Here is a 21,125-nt window from a genome sequence, read left to right as displayed (position 1 = left end):
CTTGAGATAACTCTTGTTGTGATTTTATACTATAAATAAAATTGAATTGAATTGAATTGAGGGCATTTTGAATACACAGAGATACCGTGACTAGATCATGAGGCCTATCACCAGTTGCAGCATGATAATGCACCGTCCCATGTTGCAAGGATCTGTACACAATTCCTGGATGCTGAACATCCCAGTTTTTGCATGGCCAGCATACTCACCGAACATGTCCCCCATTGAGCATGTTTGGGAGGCTCTGGATCGGCGTGTGTGACAGCGTGGTCCAGGTCCTGTGAATAGCCAGCAACTTGGCACAGCCACTGAAGAGGAGTGGCCCAACATTCCACAGGCCACAATCAACAACCTGATCAACTCTATGGGAGGATATGTGTTGCACTGCGTGAGGCAAATGGTGGTCACACCAGATACTGACCGGACCCCCCCCTCCCCCAATACATTAAAACTGCACATTTTAGGGGCACACCTGTGCAATAATCATGCTGTCTAATCAGCGTCTTGATACGCCACACCTGTGAGGTGGATGGATTTTCTTGCAAAGGAGAAATGCTAACTAACACAGATTTTGAAAGATTTGTGAACAATATTGGAGAGAAATAAGCCTTTTGTGTACACTGAAAAAGTCTTAGATCTTTGAGTTCAGCTCATGACAAATGGGGGCAAAAACAAAAGGGTTGAATTTATGATTTTGGGCAATGTATGATGTTAGATATTCTCTTAAACTTTGGACAAGTAGTGTTGTCTTGTCCTGGTTTTAAAGGCTACATTACAGGAAAGTGATGTCATTTTCTGAACATGCCAGACTGTTTTAGCTGTTCTATTATTTGCCTATACCCACTTAGTCGTTATATCCACATTACTGATGAATAATTAATTAAACTGAGTGTAAATATTTTCTGACAGCATTAATGGTCAACCCTACAATATCGCCACTGTATCGATATTGATGTATTTGTTAAAAAAATTGAGGATTTGATTTTCTCCATATCGCCCAGCTCTACTTCAAAGATACCTGCATTGTACCTAAACAGAATGGCCAGTATGGGTGGCAAGACTAATCTCTGAAATGAAGCTGATGCTTACTGATCTGTCTCAAACATACTTTTATGTTGAAACTTCAACTGACAGCTAGAATATGGGCAATTATCTCTGACCTCAGTTGCTTAGTACAACTTTTTGTAGTAGTTATAATCAAAAGAGACTTCTTTCATATCTCATCACTGCTTTGATGATAGTGTTCATTATCTGCAGACTGTATCATCTTTAATGCATGTCTTTAAACCTTTTTTAACACTAGCATTTGACCTCTCTTTTAAGACTCTTGCCTAGATTTTATATATCTGACACTCTCAGTTGTATTCTACTGCTCTTGCTATTGGCTTGTTCCTTTATTAGAATACATATTACAGAAACTTGCGGTGATACAAACAATCGTCCAGGGCCGATAATCGGTCTGTTCCTAAACGGTACCATGTGCATGAGGCCTATGGTTTTACTTATTTCTTTTTTTCTTGTGTCTGTGCTCCTCTCCAGACCTGTGAAAAGCCCTCTCAAGGTGCAGAACGGTGTTCAGAAGGCTGATTCCCCCGTCACCAAGAAGGTTGCCAAACACAGCCGTCAGATCCTGGACAGCGACGATGACGACGCTCCGGTTGTTAAAGAGCAAGTCGCCACCAAGGGACACGGAGACAAAGAAGCTCTTAGTGAAACAGAAAAGGTAAAAGCCCCATTACACATCCTAAATTTTGGACATCAGAGTTACTCGTCTGTAATCACTATTTTTTCTTCAAGCATTGATTTTTTTGTGTGCAGATAAAGATTTATCAAATTCTGACATTTCCATCCAGCTTTTCAAAAACAAAGTTTTTATTATAAATGATACTGCATGCACTTGTAAATGCATGAATGGAAACCTGCCAGTGTGCATCCCATCACATGTTCTAAATCCTCATTGTACCCACAGCTGAATCTAATATGACTGTTAGAGCTCCTGTAGGCGTATCAGGGCCCGTTGTTTATTCACTAGTGGCAAAAACACTGTCGCACAAAGGCAGTAATTGTACGGTGAAGCACCATGTTGAATACATTTGTCAATAAACCACATAATGAAGACCTGATTATGGGCTTTGGCTGACTCTTCACCACCTGTTGTTTGATCAACACCTCCTAACCGGCCTGCTTATTTTGTGCGTAATATGTCAGCAATTATTCATTATTTGCTGTTTTGAGAAAATAGATTATTGATGGATGGTGTTTGTCAGCATGACCCACCCCACATCACTTTTTACATGGTTTTAATGAGGCCTGCACAATTCGGGGGAAAAAATATGAATAATGTTTTTTTTGCTTAGAATTGATATCACAATTCTCTGCCACAATTTTTTTGACAAAACAAAACAAATTGGCAGGTTATAATAACCTTGGTTATAAACCAAGGTTATTATAGTTTTGCATTTTTCATTATTTTTTTATTTTGTTCAGTGAAGAGAAGGGAGAGCATTGCAGCGCTTGGGAGCAATTTAAAACCTGTTTTATACTGTCTGTTTTTTTAATCAAATTTATTTCAAATTTAAATTGTGAACAACTGAATGAATCTTGAATCAAGATCGCAATTGTATAACAATTAATCGTGCAGGCCTAGTTTCCATAATTGAATATATTTTTTTGTGACATGGTACTACTACACTCACTCTTGTACCATTGGACACAGAGCACCTCCACCAGAGATAAATGTAGCATAGCAACTGTGATCATCGGTGATTAATATTTTTTTGTTCTTTCTTGGTTAGTTTTTGGTCAGTAAAAACGTTCAAAATCACAAGTGGAGGACTTCATGAGAACATTTTCGAGGTTGGGTCCCAATAATCAGGAATAAAGGAGACTTGGAGGGCCTAATCACAAGTTTTCCGGATCCAAGCAGAAAGATTCTAACTTTTATTGTAAAACCCTGGTCTATATCCACAACTTTCCACTTCCTGGATTCAAGCAGTCAGATATATTTATGAACTTGACACTTCCTGAATATAGCAGAGTATCAAGACAGCAGACAACAGATAAAAGGTAAAAACAAAAAAAGCAGCAATTGGAAAATCAACAAGCAACGTCATTAGGCACTAATCACTTATGGTCTTTCACTGCATCGATGCAGAATTGCCCAGGTCCGCATTGCCATGCATCGATGCAATAATTTATGACAACGCCTCTAGTACACATGACAAACAAGTTCCGTCCCAAGGCTATTTTGCAAAGGCACCGTTGCTCTGTCCGGCACTTAGCCTCACCCAAGACCATTGTGATTGGTTTAAAGAAATGCCCAAAAACCCAGAGCACTTTTTTTCTTCGTCCCAGACTGACCAGACCCCCCTCCGCAGCACTGTGACAATGTGAGACTAGTTGTTCCTCCACAGATCATCAGACGAGCTCAGATAACCCCACTGGTCATGTCAAATGTGTTCATTTGAATAGATTTTTAAGTAGATGCTATTTAACACTATTAGTTATATAAACGTAGACACAATTTTTCTTCATTAATCCAGAAATATTTTTTTGTTTTCTATTTGGGTATTGGCAGCTTTGTATTTGTACCAATATCACTTTTTTGTGAGTGGCTGCACAATTTATTCAGTACTTTTAGCTCCATTTTGACCTTTTTGCTTATTTTTATAACAAGGTTTTATGATCTCATGATGTGAAAATAAATATACTAAAGATCACTGCAATTTTTTAATCACATTTGTGTTTACATTTTGACCAAACACGAGTATGTGTACTAATGTAATGTTTCTTTGTTTTTTTTAAATAGCTGTGTTAATTAATCTTTAATGTACCCCCTTGGGTATATGTACCCCCGATTGGGAACCAAGCATGTGAGTGGAGCGGTGAGAATTTCTGCTCCTCGCTCACTGAGTTGTTCCCTCTGGTCTCCTGCTCAAAGCCGCTCCCGGCTGCTCCACAATATTGCTCCTCACACAATCTAAATCACTCACCGCTTGCGCCAAAAAAGGTTAAAACCAGGAAAATGTGATCCGTCAATTTTCCGCAGGGTTGTGCAGCAACAGGAGTGTCACGGAAATGGCCCAATTGTGTGTTAACCCCCCAATGTAGAACAAGTAAAGTTAATATTTCACAATTATTGTTTTCTGTCAGATCGTTTATAGCTTTTGAGTTTTCGACCTCACTTGAAGGCAGCTTCATTTCACTGAGAGAGAAAGAAAAGAGACCGAGGGACATTTCAGTGCTTGTGTTTCTTGTGGCAGCGGTAGAGGCAGTGATGTTTCTTGTGTCCTGTACGGGACTCTCACACTGTCTCAAAACACCGACACGTCTGATCTACGGCCACCACAGTGTAGCGTCGGGTTGCGTTTTGTTGTTTTGTTCAGGAGGAAATTAGCCAACTCGGCGTCCTTTTGGGCTCAAAGCTGTCTCCATCTTTCAAATACATCTCCTCTCTGGTCACACAACATGTTTTCTCTTAGGTTGGGTAGAATCTATCTCTGTTGATCCTGATTGTTAGTTTTGTGCTTCCATGGCTGTACTAACGTTACGGCTGTAGCGCGCTGGGCTTACGCTGTCAAACTGGGCAGTTAATAACAACACATCCAAACAGAAATTCCGTCACGGAACGGAAATTTCAAGTGAAAATACTGGCATTAGCATTGTTATCAAAAAAAGATAGTCTTTCACAGTAAAAATAATGCATATTGTAGCTTTAGTGAATATCCTTGTTTGCCTCTGCAGAAGATGCCACACTAAGGGTTAGTGTAAAAAAAATATAAAGAAATCACTTAAAATCAAAACCACTATCTGCGGTAATTCTAGCCATTTGAGCCTTTGTTTCTGCTGCCTCTCTTAACAATGAATCTCAACATAGTGCTTGTGTTTTTCAGAAGGATGCTGTCTTTATGGCAGTTCCCACCCCCCTGTCTCCGTCACCTGCCCCGGCCACCCCTGTAACTCCTGCAACTCCAGCCACCCCGGCCTCGTCGGCTTCACCTGGGACACCCGCCACCCCAAACTCCATCTCCCCCTCTGGCATTGTTAAACGCAAGACTGGTTAGTATCTGATCACATTTCATTGTGATCATCACTTGTTTTTTTTCCCCCACTCTAGGCGTACTCCTAAATCTGTGGTGCGGTGTCTCCAAAATTGCATTTTTCGAACTTTGACACCAGCTGGGGATTGATAGTTCTTCTTCCTCGAGCTATTTTACTTGATTACTTATTAGCAGGAGCCTAATGGCTCCAAAATACTCATTATTTCACAATGAGGGAAAACAAGACATTCATCACAAGCTGAATGCATGAGAGGTTTGTTCTCCAGAAAGCAGCTTAGTGTACTTCCCCCCCCCCCCCTCTCTTGTTTCATTAATCGCTTGATTCTCTGGAAGGGCCTCAACCCTTTAGACTGACAACTAGTAGTCTAGATTGGGTTATTTTTCATTTATCTCATCTGCTGAACCACGCATACACACTCTGCAGGCCTATATCATTATTCTTCCGTGTTTGCTTGCATTGTGATATTATTATTATTATTATTATTATTATTATCGCTGCGTTGTCTTGTGATGTATCATTTCTGCTGACTGGGCTTTAATGGAACCAGCAAAGCATATCCTGTTGTTATTGTAGCTGATTGTCAATCTTTGTTTGTTTCCTTTTTGGCATCCAGGCTTTTGGTAACTTTCTTAAAAAAAGAAGAACATGTAAAGTGATTATTAGTGAAGTGATTGTTATGCAGTCCGTACATTATCAACATTTCTCATGTGCAAGAGAAGAGCGTCGCTGCTGTTTTTTCTTTGCCATACATGTTCATTATCGGTGAATTAAAATAAGATATATGTGTAACCGGCTGCATTGAACAGCCAAGTGCTTTTAAGTGGGGCTTTGTACTCGTTGTACTTTTTCATGTCAGAAATGTAGGATTCTGAATAGAGAATTTTTAGCTACTTGGAGCTAGATTTCTAGTATCGCAGCTTTGTTTTCATTTGGGAAGCACCTCCTCTCTCACTTTGTTTCCTTCATCCTACTTTTGCAGCAGGGAAGTGGCTCATTATCTTGTCATCTTCCCATTCTCTTTGTGTTTGTTTGATGACTGCGTGGTGCGTTGCCGCAGTAAGAGCCCCGCCACCATCACCACTGGAGGAAAAAAAACATCACATTAAAATAACACTAATTTGACCTGCAATTGCATTCTTAATGTCTTAGGTTAAAGCTTTCATTACAATATATCTAGAAGAAAACCATCAGCGGTGCTACCTGTGCTAGAACCCTACCAGGGACCAAAACAGAGACGCATGCAGAACCAAAACTAAAATTACCCTCAAGCAGCACTGCTGCATAAAATTACAGAGGGAAATTACACTGAAACCCTAAGCTGCTGTGCTGCATGATATCTTTCAGGATGGAATTAGTGTTTTCATTATGAAAGTACCTATCTGTGATTCTCTCTTTTTTTTTTTTTTTTTTGCCCTACATCCGCAGTACGAGAGTAGACTTGTCCTGTTTTCATCTCCACATGTTTTTTCTGTTTGATCATGACATGTTTTCTGTTGGGATGCGTTTAACTGTTTTTCTTTTTTTTCTTCTTCTCTTTAATTGAACACCCGTCTTCCTGTGTGCAGCGAGGAAGATGTTCCCCAAGAGGAAACTGGATGAGAGCAGGAGCGGCAGCGAGAGTCAGAAAGAGGAAGCAGAGGCCAAGGAGGAGCAGGATCAGCAAAACAAACGCGCACGCATGGAGAACAGCGCCAGCAGCACAGGTACACCCCCCCCCTCTGCTGTGAGTCTTGGCCAGAATAGAAAATTAAATGGAGACGTATCTAGGATCATCAAAGTTTGGAAGTTGCACAAATGCAAACAATAATAATAATAATAATAATAATAATACATTATTCAACATGATTATTAGACTTAGAAATATTAGAGGTTGTGGAAATAAAGAACTGCACATTTGTATTTTAGAATAGATGTAATGTCATTGCACAAGCTTGTGTACAACATTTGCTGTGTAATAAATACTCTGACATACACTCTAACACACGGATGGATGGGTGTATATATACTTTATATAGATGTAGATATTAAAAAGACAAATACATCTGATATGTAACACTGTTTCCACAGTCATTCCAGTCTAATCTAGGAACCAACATTTTAAAAGTATGGAAACAATGTTGCACAGTTTGTATTATTGCACATATACTGTAGATTATGACACCACGGTGGAGAAACGTTTGATTTTGTTCAGTTCAATGATGGCTCTTATCTTATTTCCAAAATTGAAGTATCCATACCCATATTTTGACCCTGGCTCTTTGTGCTGAGACTCGGCGCTACATATTTGTCAGTAGTCATGTCTCCCTTTAGGCCGTGACACACCAAACCGATAATTGTCCGTCAGGCAGTCTGGCGAGGTCATTGACTTGAGTCTGTTTGGTGTAAACACGTTTTGGTGAACTATTTTAGCATATTATGAGATTGTATTCTGAACAAACCGCCATGACAGTCAGGCTTTGAATGTCCGGAGAAACCAGACCCACATGATGTGTTTGTCCATTCAGCTGCCGGTTTTCATTTTTGGGCAATGCGCCTTCTGTTATGGAGACGTATTACGTCACGTTGTGTTGGTGTGTTCTGAGGCACTTGATGTGGCTCTTGGTGTGTTAGGGGCTTTACTCGACTTTTGGGTGAAAAGGAAACCTCAAAAATACAACCTGCAGCATTTTATTTAAGAAGACTGTTGTTTTGAAAAAACATTAACAAACAAATGTTTCAAAAAAAGTAAAAGCTGGGTTGCCCTCAGTAAACCTGCTGACAATTAGCTCTTCAATGACTCCACTCTCTTTCTGTCTCACAGACGAGCCCATGGAGGAGGACGCAAAGGAAGAGAGAGTTGAAAAGGAAGTGTCCGTGGCTAACAACCCAGATGAAGAGGAGGTGGAGAAGAATAGTGAGGAAGAAGAGAAGGCCAAGGAGGAGGAGCGGGTGAAGCCAACGAGCTTTGATGAGAAGGAAAAAAAAGCTGAGGGGGCAGAAAATGAAGAGAAAGCAAAGGAGAAGACCGAGGATGACAAGGGGCCTGCCGTTGCCAAGAAGAAGAAGGAGGCGGTTCAAAAGGACACGCGAGAGGGAGAAAGGAGCCCAAAAAGTCAAACGGCGAGACAGCAGAAAGAAGCAAAAGAGCAGAAAGATAAGGAGCCACCTAAGAAAGCACCCATCAGCAGTTTCTTTGGTGAGGAGGAATTTGCATAGCTCTGTTCTTGCACAAAACAGAAAAGTGTCCATAAATGTTCTATGCTTTTATCAGTTAGGAAAGACAAGCAAAAAATACTTCTCTGCCCCAACCCCTGCTCCACCCTCACCTTTTTTTATTTCTTTACTATTATTCAATAGCTCCAAGAAAAGCTGCAGTGAAGACGGAGAAAGCAGAGGAGAGTGAAGGGGAAAAAAAGACAAGTGCAGAGAGGAAACCCTCAGCAGAGGACAGTAAAGACACAAAAAGGTAAATCAGAGCACAAGACAGCTCAGAACAGGCTGGGTCAGGCCCTACCTCATCTGAGGGTTGAGTCCCCCCCCAAATCCTTACAAAACAGGCTGTGTATTGTTAATAATGTAATAATATATAATTTAAATAATTGTGTGTAGTAAAACAATACAAACAGGGCATTTTTTACTTTAAAAACATCTTCAGTAACATTAGTTATGAACTCCCGAACTGTAAATGGACTGTTCTTATATAGCACTTTTCTAAACTACTCAAAGCGCTTTTACATAGTACAAGAACCATTCACACACACATTCATACACTGTGGCTAAGGCTACCGGGCAGATAAACACACACACACACACATTTACACTGTGAAGGCGCAGCATTGGGGGCTAAAAGGCTGAAAAAGGTTGCGAACTACTGCTCTATGTTAGCGATTTAGACATTTCCTAGCTTTTTGGTTGCTTGTTTAATAGTTTGTAGTTACTTAGCTAACTTGTAAGGTGGGATTCGCTAGACGCCTCCCGATACGATATCATCACGATGCTTATGCGAAAATACGATATTATTGCGATTTTAAACATATTGCAATAATCTGCAATTTCTAACCTTTTTTCCCCAACTGTTAATTTTTCCCAATTTCAAAAGATGTCCCCAAAAGGAAACTTCTCTGTTTGTTCATATCACTTCAATTTTGTTGCTGCAAAATGGGATTGTTAAGCAGACAAACTGACTACCCTATATATAATAAAAGATTGATACTTGGCGCCTGTGTATCGATACAGCATTACCACTGAAAATATGATACTAAGCTGTATCAATTTTTATTTATTTATTTTTAAACACCCCAACTAACTTGCTAATTCCACTCAACATGCTTTTACTGGTTACAGAAAATGAGCCAGCTGGCTTGTTAGCTTGCTTGCTTGCTAGCTAGCTACGATGCTCAGTTCTCCATTCAGCATTACCTGTAATAGAGAGAAGAATAACTTCATTTGATGTTTAAAGTGGGAAAAAAAATATCCTTGCCAGCCTACTCACTGGAGGTTCACAGCTACATATATTCTTTACAACTGTGCAATTTTATTGGGTTTTATTGTACTTAGTTGTCTCCCCTTGAAAAATTGCCCTTGAGAAATGTATTGCCCTACCAAACTTATGCCCACGCCCTTAGCTGCCTGTTTGTATTCTCATCTGTCTTAACGGAACTCTTAACTCACCCACATGTTGCACTGTTCAGTCAAAACTGACCTCTGAGCTCTTTGGTAAAGCACATGCATGTCACACTGTGGTGGCTCACACTGTACCGGTTACACTGTGTAAATGTGCTGTATTTATATAGCGCTTTTCCAGTCTTAACAACTGCTCAAAGCGCTTTTACATCTACAGGAAACATTCACCATTCACACACATTCATACACTGTGGCCGGGGCTGCCGTACAAGGTGCCACCTGCTCAACCGCTCTACCACTGAGCCACAGCCGCCCCTGTGGTGGCTCACACTGTACCGGTTACACTGTGGTGGCTCATACTGTAGCGGTCACATTGTACCGGTCACACTGTGGTGGCTCACACAATACGGGTCACACTGTGGTGGCTCATACAATACGGGTCACACTGTGGTGGCTACTGTACCGGTCACACTGTACGGGTCACACTGTGGTGGGTCACACTGTGGCGGCTCATACTGTACCGGTCACTCTGTACGGGTCACACTGTACCGGTCACACTGTGGCAGGTCACACCGTACCGGTCACACTGTGGTGGATCACACTGTACCGGTCACACTGTGGTGGATCACACCGTACCGGTCACACTGTTGCGGCTCACACTGTACCGGTCACACTGTGGTGGGTTATACAATACAGGTCACACTGTGGTGGGTCATACAATACGGGTCACACTGTGGTGGGTCATACAATACGGGTCACACTGTGGTGGGTCATACAATACGGGTCACACTGTGGTGGGTCATACAATACGGGTCACACTGTGGTGGGTCATACAATACGGGTCACACTGTGGTGGCTACTGTACCGGTCACGCTGTACGGGTCACACTGTGGCGGCTCATACTGTACCGGTCACACTGTACCGGTCACACTGTGGCGGGTCATACCGTACCGGTCACACTGTGGCGGGTCACACTGTACCGGTCACACTGTGGCGGGTCACACTGTACCGGTCACACTGTGGCGGCTCACACTGTACCGGTCACACTGTGGTGGGTCACACTGTACCGGTCTCACTTGGGCCGCTCAAGATGTCATGTACAAAAAGGTTGACAAAGCGAGAAAATCAGCATTTTACTTTGTAAGGAAAACAAGAACAAAGAAAGAAAGGAAAAAAGACTGTGGAGCTTCAGGTGGCTGTGTGAAGTGTGAACCCATGTTTAATTTAAATTACAGCACAGTCTGAGTCAAGACTGCGGTTTTAGCCACAACATTTGAAATGATACTCCAGTAATATTAAAAGAAGCGCCTAATCCATTCAGTTGTCCAACAGTCAGCCGTTAAAAAGGCGCTGTGTCTCTGCTTCAAGCTGAAAGTTAATCCACAACTGTAGTGAAGACCATTCTTCCTTGGGTACATGTAGTAGAAAAATTAGAGTAAGTAAAAGACAGTAATGTACTCAAAATCTTCTTCTATTTCTTAAATGGAAAAAATTTGAATGGAGTTATTTAAAAAAAAAAAGGCGTTTTCACACCTATAGTTTGTTTGCTTTGGTCCAAATCAGTTGGTGAGTGATTAAACTTGGAGAGATTTGCTGTTGTTTAGTTCGGTTTCACACCTGGAAAAATCCAAGCGTACCACATTGCGTCATTACAAATCAGGCAATGACATCCAACCCTTTTTTTGGTTGGATATGTCTGGGGGCGGGAGCAAGAAAGTAAATACATGAAGAAGGTCCTGTGTTCTGGTCTAGTGGTCAAATAAGCTAATTTCATTAAAATTAGCAGACATTGTTTCGAAAGAGACAGTACTACGTCTGCTCTGCTCTGCCGGTGTCTGTCTCCAATTTAAGCGCCTACTGGTTTGACCACGGAGATACGAGTGATGGACGGCAAGTTTGACCGCAGTCTGTTTCTGTGATAGAAACACCACAAGCTGCTACAGTTTGCATCATCACAGATTGCTAATTAACACACCTGACTACAGGAGACATGAGCTCAGACTTGCGGGGTCTGTATAGTGCAGTTGCAGTTCGAGTTGAGCGGTTAACGTTCTCACCAAAAACCTACCGAGTTGGATTGAAAGTGTACCGAGACCACCTCTTCAAGCAGGTCTTGGTACGCTCGTTTGGTCCACTTTTGGTGCGCACCAGAGTTTGATTGACACGTACTCACCGGCCTAAACGAACCGCACCATGGGGGAAAACAAACTCTAGTTCAATTCCTCCGGCTGTCAGTGTGAAAACACCCTTAAACTAATTTGTTTCTGTATTCATTAAAATGATTATTATTGTTATTATCCTACCTTTTGAGTTGAGTCTTATGTAAAACAGTGCTTTTATTAAATGTAAATAAACCAGAAGCAGTGTATTGCTGCTTTGTCACTTTGAGGTGGTCATGATAACTCTAACAGCTACAAACTATTTTTAGCTCTAGACAACTAGAAGGGAGGAAATTCATTCTTCATCCTCCTATTTTTTTATTTTTTTTTATCACTGCCCTGTGCGATTTAGTGTTGGGAGTGATAGGCGATGCATACCATACAAAGTTAACTGCAAGAGTACCTCTCCTCTTAATGATTTCAGGCAATTATATTCAGACTCCAATGTTAAAAAAAAAAAAAAAAAAGACATAACATTGCTGAAGTAGTAATTGATTCCTGACATAGGTACTGGTATTTTTCTTCTTTACTGTAGTAGTTGTAAAGTAACTTGTGAAGCTTTCTCCCAAAACAGTCACTACATTTCAAAGTATCTCTCTCCTTGTTATGATAATAGTGAGCATGACTTTCCGTCTCCAAAGACACCAGAGATGTTTTTTTCAGTGTCTATAACCGCTGTCTCCATCTAGGCCTGTTGCGATATCAATATAACTATTAATCACATGATAAATAAAAATGAGGTTAATGATTTCCATTTGCATGTTTGTGTTTTCCTCGTCTTTCTCTCTCTACCAAAGAGACTGGATGACCACTCTTGGCTCCTTAGCGTAACGAGGAGTGAGCCATCTAGTCACTTGTCAGCTGCATGATCTCTGTGTGGGGAGGCGGGACTCCTGGCGTAGCCAACCACAGATTGCAGCAGAAGTGCCACATGAGTAGAAACACTAATTGAGAGTTGGAGAAATTAAGGAAAAAAAAATAAAATAAAATAAATGGAATTAGTTTCAAAGCCAAATGCGACAGCTGCGGTGTAGGAGCACTTCGGATAAAAACCGAATGACCATGGTGACCCACTTAACCTGAGCGAGCTGGTATGTCGCTTTTGTTGTAAAACAGTAGCAACTAAACACAGAAACACAACAAATATGCACCTAAAACACAATCATCCGGTGCAGTTTTCCGAGCTGGGAAAAAAAAGACTACAACAGATGGGCCGTCTCCGTCTTCCCGACAGTACACAATCACTGGGGCGTTTAGTCGACTAACAAAGTACAAACAGGATTGTGCAAAATGATGTGCACTCACAGACGGCGTAGTTTGCTTCATTGCTAAAGAGATGCTGCCCATTAGTATCGTCAAAGAGCCAGCATTTCGACTAATGCACTCTCTCCTTCTCCCTCTCTCCCTTGGTACACACCCTGCTGTGGACATAGACTGCAATTCACTTTTGCTTTATTTGAACAAAGCTTTATGCTGGAGAAATTATTTAAAAAAGCTTTTTGCATGTGAGGCATCTGCTTCATCTCTTTGGAACTCTTGATGTCTGAGTCTGTTTAATATTTTTTGAAGTGCAGTTTTGTTTTCATCCATTTTATTTATTGTTTTGGTTGTGGGTGGTTTTTATTTAAGTGCATTTTTTGTTAACAGACTGAGAGTCCACGACAATATTATCGTTTATCGCAATATTTCTGGGACAATTTATCGTCCAACAAAATGTGTTACTTTGACCGGCCTATCTCCATCATTCAGTGAGACTCTTAATTTGCTGTGTTTCTCGCTGTGTTCATCTTTAGTGAGTCGACCTCCGGACAAACCGACTACGATCCGTCCAGGCCCAAATACCATCCTGTGGACCATGCCTGCTGGAAGCAGGGCCAAAAGTAAGTCCAGCCCATTCTTTAGCCCCTTTCCCACTGACTACAACAACCTATCAACACCCTCTAACATATGGCATTTGTTGTTGGTGGGACAAGTTAAAATCTGCATTAATTCCTGGGACTAATGACTAATAGTCACAGATAGTTTATCAGCGGTGATGGAAACATGACACCTGGGTGGTCACGCTAATTCTTGCCCCCCTTCCATGCTAAGACAAAACTAGCATCGCTCGGTCTGATCGGTAGGGGTAGGTATCGTTCAAAGAGGTTTGATAAGGATACAGTGAAAGTTTTTCATGATTCTACAACACTTACTAGTAATTAGAATGTAGAAATATCAGTTCTACCACAAATATGATTTATGAGGTTAGTGATGTTGGACTGCTATTGTTTTTAACACAACTGTATGTGGAACTCTCCACTGTAGACACTTAGCAGAACATTGCTAAATCTGTGAAGTGACCTCGAACTTGCGCAGGTGTTTGATCCCTTGTCTTGTGAATGTCTGCTGTGTGTTTGTGTGTGTCTATTTCTGCGTGTGTTGTTTTGTCTCCCTTCCTCCCATCTTTGCTCTGTTTATTTATATTTTTTGGCCCTGGGACGTGTTCCAGTGTATTATTTGTAATTGTTTGTTCCTTACATATATAAAATAAATAAAAATGTTATCACAAAAAAAGAAATGACAATAAACCAGAGCATGTTTTTCCCCTAGCCAGACCCTTCTTTGCAGTGCTATGGAGGAGGGTCTGGCACAGCAAAACCAGACATTGAATGACGAGGCACTTTTTGATACTCGGTACTACGAAGGCAATGCAGTCAATGCCTAAAAAGTTTTGAGTTTGGTACCCAGCCCTAGGTTGGTGTGGGTTTTAATCTTCTTTAAGTACCAGATTGGTGAGTTTACTGAAGCTTTGTTAGTCACAGAAAAAGTCACTGCATTGGTCCGTGTACTTTTTTGTTTATTTGATTTTCGTTATAAAATACAAAATTTTAAATTGAAATAAAAGGCATTTTTTCCTTTTCATGGTCAAAAGGGGATGGAAGAAATTTAAAACATGCTTTTATTTTCGTTTTCTATTTCATATAACAATAAATAAAATCACTTGAATAAAAATGAAAAAAGCCCTAAAAAGACATTCACCTCAAAACAAGATCATTCACCTTTGGCATCTGTTTGAGCATTTACAATTGCTTAGTCATGTGGTAGCTGGTTTTAAGTCTACCATCGATGGTTACGATTTTATGGCTTATACTCCAATTCTCAATGGAGAAATAGTATTTTTTCTCCCGGACCCCGCTGTGGGCAGGACTGTTGAGCTCTGTTTCCAATGCAACAGCGCCGATGTACCAGTGTTGCTTTCAGCCCAGGCTAAATATACTCTCGATAATGCTTTGGGGGACTTTTATTTCATAATGTCATATTTATTTATTTATTAGCCTCTCCCTGACTCTCTGTCTCTACCCGCCACAGACAACTTTGCCCGTAGAGAGTCCAACTAGCTGAGGAAATAGAATTTCATTTCACGCCTGTAACGTTACGCCATCGTTACCGATCGCAGCAAACTTTCAGTTGCTGCCGTTAAGCTTGCTGATCTGGCAGAGAGTCACCGGCCGTTTGTGATCAGATCATGGGGATCAGACCTCCGGTGCTGGGTCTAATATTCTAATGTCAGCAGCTCCCAGCCCTGTGACCTGCATCCCCGCTGTTCGCTCCCCGGTGCTGACTGACTCTGGTCCGTCAGCAGAGCTAGCGTTACATGCTCTAGCTGAGCTGGGAATCTGCCGACCTCATGATTTATTCATATTTTCTTTTTTTTTGCAGACAGTGGTATGCTGTGATGCTCTGAGGCCAGGCAGGCTTGCTTTTAGTCTGAGTCTGTGAGATAACCAAACTTCCTTTGAGTAAATAAAAAATAGACGGAAATAAATAAAAGTCTCCCAAATTAAAGTAAAACCTATGTATTTAGGCTATTGAACTATAATGACTTAATGACTAATGCTTGTGTTTATATGTAGTGCCTCATTTATGTATAAACATATGCCTAATGCATGGTTTCTAAAGTAATTTTAGCCTGGGCTGAAAGCAACACTGGGGCTGTTGCAATGGAAATGAGATCCCGTCTCTGAACATGAGAAAACTGGCCTTTTTTTCTTTCTTTTTCGAGTGATTTTATATTTTGTTAAATGAAATAGAAACTCCAAGCCTATTTTAAATTTCTCCAATCCCCTTTTAACCATGAAAAGGAGAAAACGCCTTGAATTTCAATTTCAAATTTTGTATTTTAAAACAAAATCAAATAACCATTTGTTTTTTGATTTTTAATACCTGTTTATGAAATGAACAAAAAAGTACACAGACCACTTATAAATGATTTTTTTTGTAATTGAATAAACATTTTCTAATATTGTAACAAAAAACATCAGCTTCAGAATGTATAAAAACACATTAAATATCATGATTTATCTGAGCAAAGATCTACAGAAAATCTCTCCTTTGGAGGCTTTTGTTCTTCTCCTGTAGCTTAACAGATTAATTTTTGCATATCAAACATTGTAAGGAAACCCTTTTCCGGCCGTGGCAGCTTTGACCTGTGTCCTCCCTGCTGTTGCTTTAATGAGGTCTGATAACACTCAATCAAAGCTCAGTCTACTCTTACACTAATTGCTAGCCCCGCTCTGAACAGCTGAGTCAGTTAAATGCTGTGAATTTAAAAATCTGTCGGTGTAAATGCTTTGCCTGCTAACGATGTGTTCATCACTCTCCAGAGTGCCGTACTTGGCGGTGGCTCGCACCTTTGAGAAGATTGAAGAGGACTCTGGCAGGTAAGAGCTCCATATGGAGGAAAAGGTTGCTTTTTTTTTCTTCTTCTTACTGAATGAGGTAAACACCATTTGGGAGAACGTGATCCCTACTATGTTCAAAGGATACAGAATATACCAAAGCGTGCACGCTATATCTTATGTATATATTTATGTATGTATTATATTATATATGTTGTGTGTGTGTGTGTTTGTTTGTGTGTGTGTGTGTGTGTGTTTTGTGTGTGTGGGGTGGTTGGGTGTGTTGTGTGGTGTGGTGGTGGGTTGTGGGTGTGTTTGTGTGTGTTGTATTATATACTATAATATATATATATATGTATTAATATAATATATATATATATATATATATATATCGATATATATATATATATATTATAATATATATATATAGTGTGTATTATGTGTGTGTGTGTGTATATATGTGTGTATGTATAATGTATGTATATATGTTGTGTGTGTGTGTATATATGGTGTATGTATATGTTGTAATGTGTGTTATAGATAATGTGTATATATATTTGATATAGGATTATGTGTATATATGTATATGTTCTTGTATGTATATATGTAGTATGTGATATTGTATGTAATATGTGTATGTTATATGTGTATATGTATATATATGTATGTGTATGTAAGTATGTATATGTATATTGTATGTATCTATGTATTGTGTATGTATGTTTTGTGTGTATATATGTTATGTATATATATAATGTGATATGTGTATATATAATGTATATGTATAGATATGTATATTATATATTATGATGTATGTATGTATATATATATTATATATATATATGTATTGTGTATATATTTATATATTATATGTTTATATATGTGTGTATATATATATATGTGTGTATATATGTGTGTGTATATATGTGTGTGTGTATTATATATATGTGTGTGTATATATATAAGTGTGTATATATATATATGTGTATATATATATAGATTATGGATGGTATATAGATATATATAGTGTATAGATATATAATGTGTATAATATATCTGATGTAATGTATATATTTTGTGTATATATATTATATTATATAGATGTCTATATATATTATATATATATATAATACATGTATAATATATATATGTATTATACCATATATATACATGTAGTACATGTATATATACTGTGTGTATATGTGTATATATGTTTATATACACACACTTAACACTCCGGCTTCCCGCTGGGAATTTCTGTAATAATATTAAGTATGTTCCACACCAAGAAAGTGAAAGGTCAGGGAACAATTAGGGAATTTTCACAATTGGGTCACTTTCTAGGAATGCTCAGGAATTTATTTTAACAACATGTTTCACATTTGGGTTTCATTTTATTTGGGTTTTCAGCTTTAATTCTCTGGAAACTTGACTGATGATTTATATAACAACTCTTGAGCAAGAAACTAGAAATGGAGAAGCAGTATAGTTCTTGTTGTTGTGTTGAAGGAAATGCATGTGATTCTTGACTTTACAAACCACAACCTTAATTGTGATTTGGAACTTAAGTCTCTTCCCAATACATTCAAAACACCTTTACAGACTTTGTTTTTTTTTTACCTTTTGAGGATATTGAATTACAAACGTCTCGGTGATGACTATTTTCCCACCCACTCCAATTGATGTATAGTGTTTCAGAAATTACCTGTTCATCTGCCTCCCCAGCTTCCATTTCCGATTCAAACCTCCAGACAAATCTCATTTCCCGCCTCCCAGTATTTACAAAATGGTTTTAAAATTCGTTTAACTCGTTTTCCTTGTCTCAAAGCAATCCTGTTGTCACTTCCCAGGCTGAGAAACATTGAGACGCTGTCGAACCTGCTTCGCTCCGTGCTCCTGCTCTCTCCAGGTAAATGGTATTTTATCTCTCCCATAATGCACGCTGATGTAACTACACAGGCAGCTGCCAGCCACTCGATCAAGGAGATGATGATGATGAAGCCAGGTTGCACATAAAAGTGGAAGGATGAATCGTGTGTGTGTGTGTGTGTGTGTGTGTGTGTGTGGTGTGTGTGTGTGTGTGTGTGTGTGTGTGTGTGTGTGTGTGTGTGTGTGTGTGTGTGTGTGGGTGTGTGTTGTGTTGGTGTGTGTGTGTGGTGTGTGTGTGTGTGTGTGGGTGTGTGTGTGGGTTGTGTGTGTGTGTGTGTTGTGTGTGTGTGTTGCGTTTGCGTCTCTTCCATATGTCCTTGTTTTAGTGTAGCAGTTTGGTGAGTGTGGCTTTTGGTGTTTTTACTTGTGTGTCTGTGCTTGTCTTTGTAGGCCTGTACTTTAGTTTTGTGTGTTCTGTGTTCTGTGTAAAATGTGTGCGCGCGTTGTTTTTTCCAGATGCCCTGTTGTGCTGGTGTACCTTGTGTTTGAACCAGCTGGGTCCTGCCTACTTGGGGATGGAGCTTGGTGTTGGAGAGACGGTGCTAATGAAAGCTGTTGCTCAAGCAACTGGTACACACACACACACACACACACACACACACACACACACAGAGTGCCATTTATTCAACCAAACACTTACTTGTGTATTCTCAGCCTAACTGCTCATCAGCCAGAGGGGCTGCTATTTACTGTCTCGCTCTTGTTTCCAGGGCGACAATTGGACAAAATCAAGGCAGAGGCGCAGGAGAAGGGAGATTTGGGCCTTGTGGCCGAGAGTTCCCGTAGCAACCAGCGTATGATGTTTCAGCCGGCCAGTCTGACAGTAGGGGGCGTGTTCAGGAAATTGAAGGAAATTGCCAGCATGAGTGGGAACTCGGTAAGCCAGGGAATAACATTTTCATTAGGCGGAAAGCAATCCTGGGCAAATATTGTTTTCACTCTATTTGGCTCTCAGCATTGTGGTCGGGGAAGGGAAAAGAATGGAAATGTTATTGTGATTGTGTATCAAACTAGGAATTATTTGTACATTTGTCTACTTCAGGGGGAAGAGGGTAATTGTTCAGCCTTTGAATAAGTCGTCACCTGGCTGGAATCTCCAGAGCAATTAGTTCCTTTTTCATCCCCGTAGCTGCTGTCTTTTTCTTTTTACACTCTGGATTGAACATGGAGTTTGTACTCAACGTTGACCTCACCCTTTTTGCATTCTGTTTCTTCTCACTCTTCCTCTGTGAATCTCAATTTCCTCCCGTCTGCCTCAGGCCATGAATAAGAAAATCGACATCATCAAAGGCCTCTTTGTGGCATGCCGCTTTTCCGAGGCCCGCTACATAGTCAGGTAAAATTACACTCTTACACACATACATGCTTGGCTGTGTGTGTGACCACAGGCACCCACCCACACACACATGTATGTATGTATGTATGTATGTATGTATACACAAAAATATCGCAGTGCCTTCTTAACGCTGTGTATGTATGTTGACGTATGTAGCGTTTGTCGTAAGCAGCGGGTGCAAACGAGCGTCAGCCCTGACAGCTGTTGGTCTTGTGGTTTTTATCAATAGGTCCCTTGCTGGGAAGTTAAGGATAGGCCTGGCTGAGCAGAGTGTCCTATCTGCACTGAGCCAGGCTGTTTGCCTGACCCCCCCTGGACAAGGTAATCTTGAATTTTAAAGGATAGGTTCACAATTTGTTTAAGTCCTTCTTAACGGGTTAGTTTGGGCTCACCAGAGTCACACAATAACGAACTAATGGATTGGGGCAGCGTAAGACCTGCAACTCACGGTTGTGAGGTAGAATTACTATTTTTGTTTAAGTAGTCTGGTGGCTTTTAAGAGAGTAAAATGCTTCAGTTCCCCTTCTGGAAGGGCTGTCTGACGAAAAGATAATGTGGTGTAAATATTATGAATATAGCGTAGACCTAAACTGATAATGATTTCTTGAGGTGGGTCTTCTATCAGGTGGCTAGGTGTTTAGCTGCTTCCCCCGTCCACAGCAGGACATTGCTTAGCTACTGTGTCAGTACTCTTGTGTGCTTTCCCAAACTGGGACGCGTGCAGACCGCCATCTACTGTAGCTAACATTCCGACTATGGAGAAGTAGTGGACGTTTCATTTCTGGGGTTGTTAAGGTGCTGCCGGAAATTGCATTGAATGTCCCTCATTTTGGCCGGATGTCCGTTACCTTCCTCTTTCTTTGTGTTGGTATTCTAAATTCTGGTGGATTTATGACTATGGTCAGATCTCTGCAGGGTGAATCTAGACAGCTAGTTAGACTATCTCTCCAATCTGAGTTTTCTGTTCACAACCTTTCCACCAAAACAAGTTCCTCCCCGAGGCTCTTTTGCAAAGACACCGTTGTGCTGTCTGGTGCTTAGCGCGGCCCAAGACGATTAGGATTGGTTTAAAGGTCTCATGGCATGAAAATGAAAGCTCAGATGGGCCGATCTGGAATCTTACCCCTTTTGAGGGCAAGGTTACCTCCTCTTTTTCTGCTTTGTCCACTCAGAGAATTTTGGCCCACCCATGAGCCATCATGGCTTTCAAACAAGCAAAATGGCAGTTGGTCAAAGCCACACCCCCAGCTTCCAAAAATAATAATTAGGATATGGTATTAGGGGACCACTGAGGTTTATATAAAAGCATCCAAAGAGCACTATGTAATGGGACCTTTAAAGAAATGCCAATAAACCAGAGGGCGTTTTTCTCCCATCACG

The 21,125-nt window shown here is 40.4% G+C and overlaps 1 protein-coding gene across 2 annotated transcripts in view; it reads left to right on the top strand.

Annotated features, from left to right (window-relative positions):
• lig1 (ligase I, DNA, ATP-dependent) overlaps positions 1-21,125 on the top strand; it is a 73,090-nt gene that overhangs the window by 2,824 nt on the left and 49,141 nt on the right. Inside the window, exons 3-14 of one of the 2 annotated variants that reach the window (XM_032532425.1) lie at positions 1,540-1,723; positions 4,893-5,058; positions 6,627-6,764; positions 7,862-8,236; positions 8,398-8,506; positions 13,616-13,702; positions 16,466-16,522; positions 18,331-18,389; positions 18,866-18,979; positions 19,120-19,286; positions 19,669-19,745; positions 19,975-20,066. In XM_032532425.1, coding sequence (XP_032388316.1) covers positions 1,540-1,723; positions 4,893-5,058; positions 6,627-6,764; positions 7,862-8,236; positions 8,398-8,506; positions 13,616-13,702; positions 16,466-16,522; positions 18,331-18,389; positions 18,866-18,979; positions 19,120-19,286; positions 19,669-19,745; positions 19,975-20,066 — 1,625 coding nt within the window. Of the gene's footprint in view, positions 1-1,539; positions 1,724-4,892; positions 5,059-6,626; positions 6,768-7,855; positions 8,237-8,397; positions 8,507-13,615; positions 13,703-16,465; positions 16,523-18,330; positions 18,390-18,865; positions 18,980-19,119; positions 19,287-19,668; positions 19,746-19,974; positions 20,067-21,125 lie in introns of both variants that reach the window. The other variant, XM_032532424.1, reaches the window with a different exon arrangement.

Source organism: Etheostoma spectabile, chromosome 12 (assembly GCF_008692095.1).
Source record: "Etheostoma spectabile isolate EspeVRDwgs_2016 chromosome 12, UIUC_Espe_1.0, whole genome shotgun sequence".
Lineage (NCBI taxonomy): Eukaryota > Metazoa > Chordata > Actinopteri > Perciformes > Percidae > Etheostoma > Etheostoma spectabile.
Note: the sequence above shows the minus strand (reverse complement) of the source record. Positions and strands in the feature narration are given on the sequence as shown.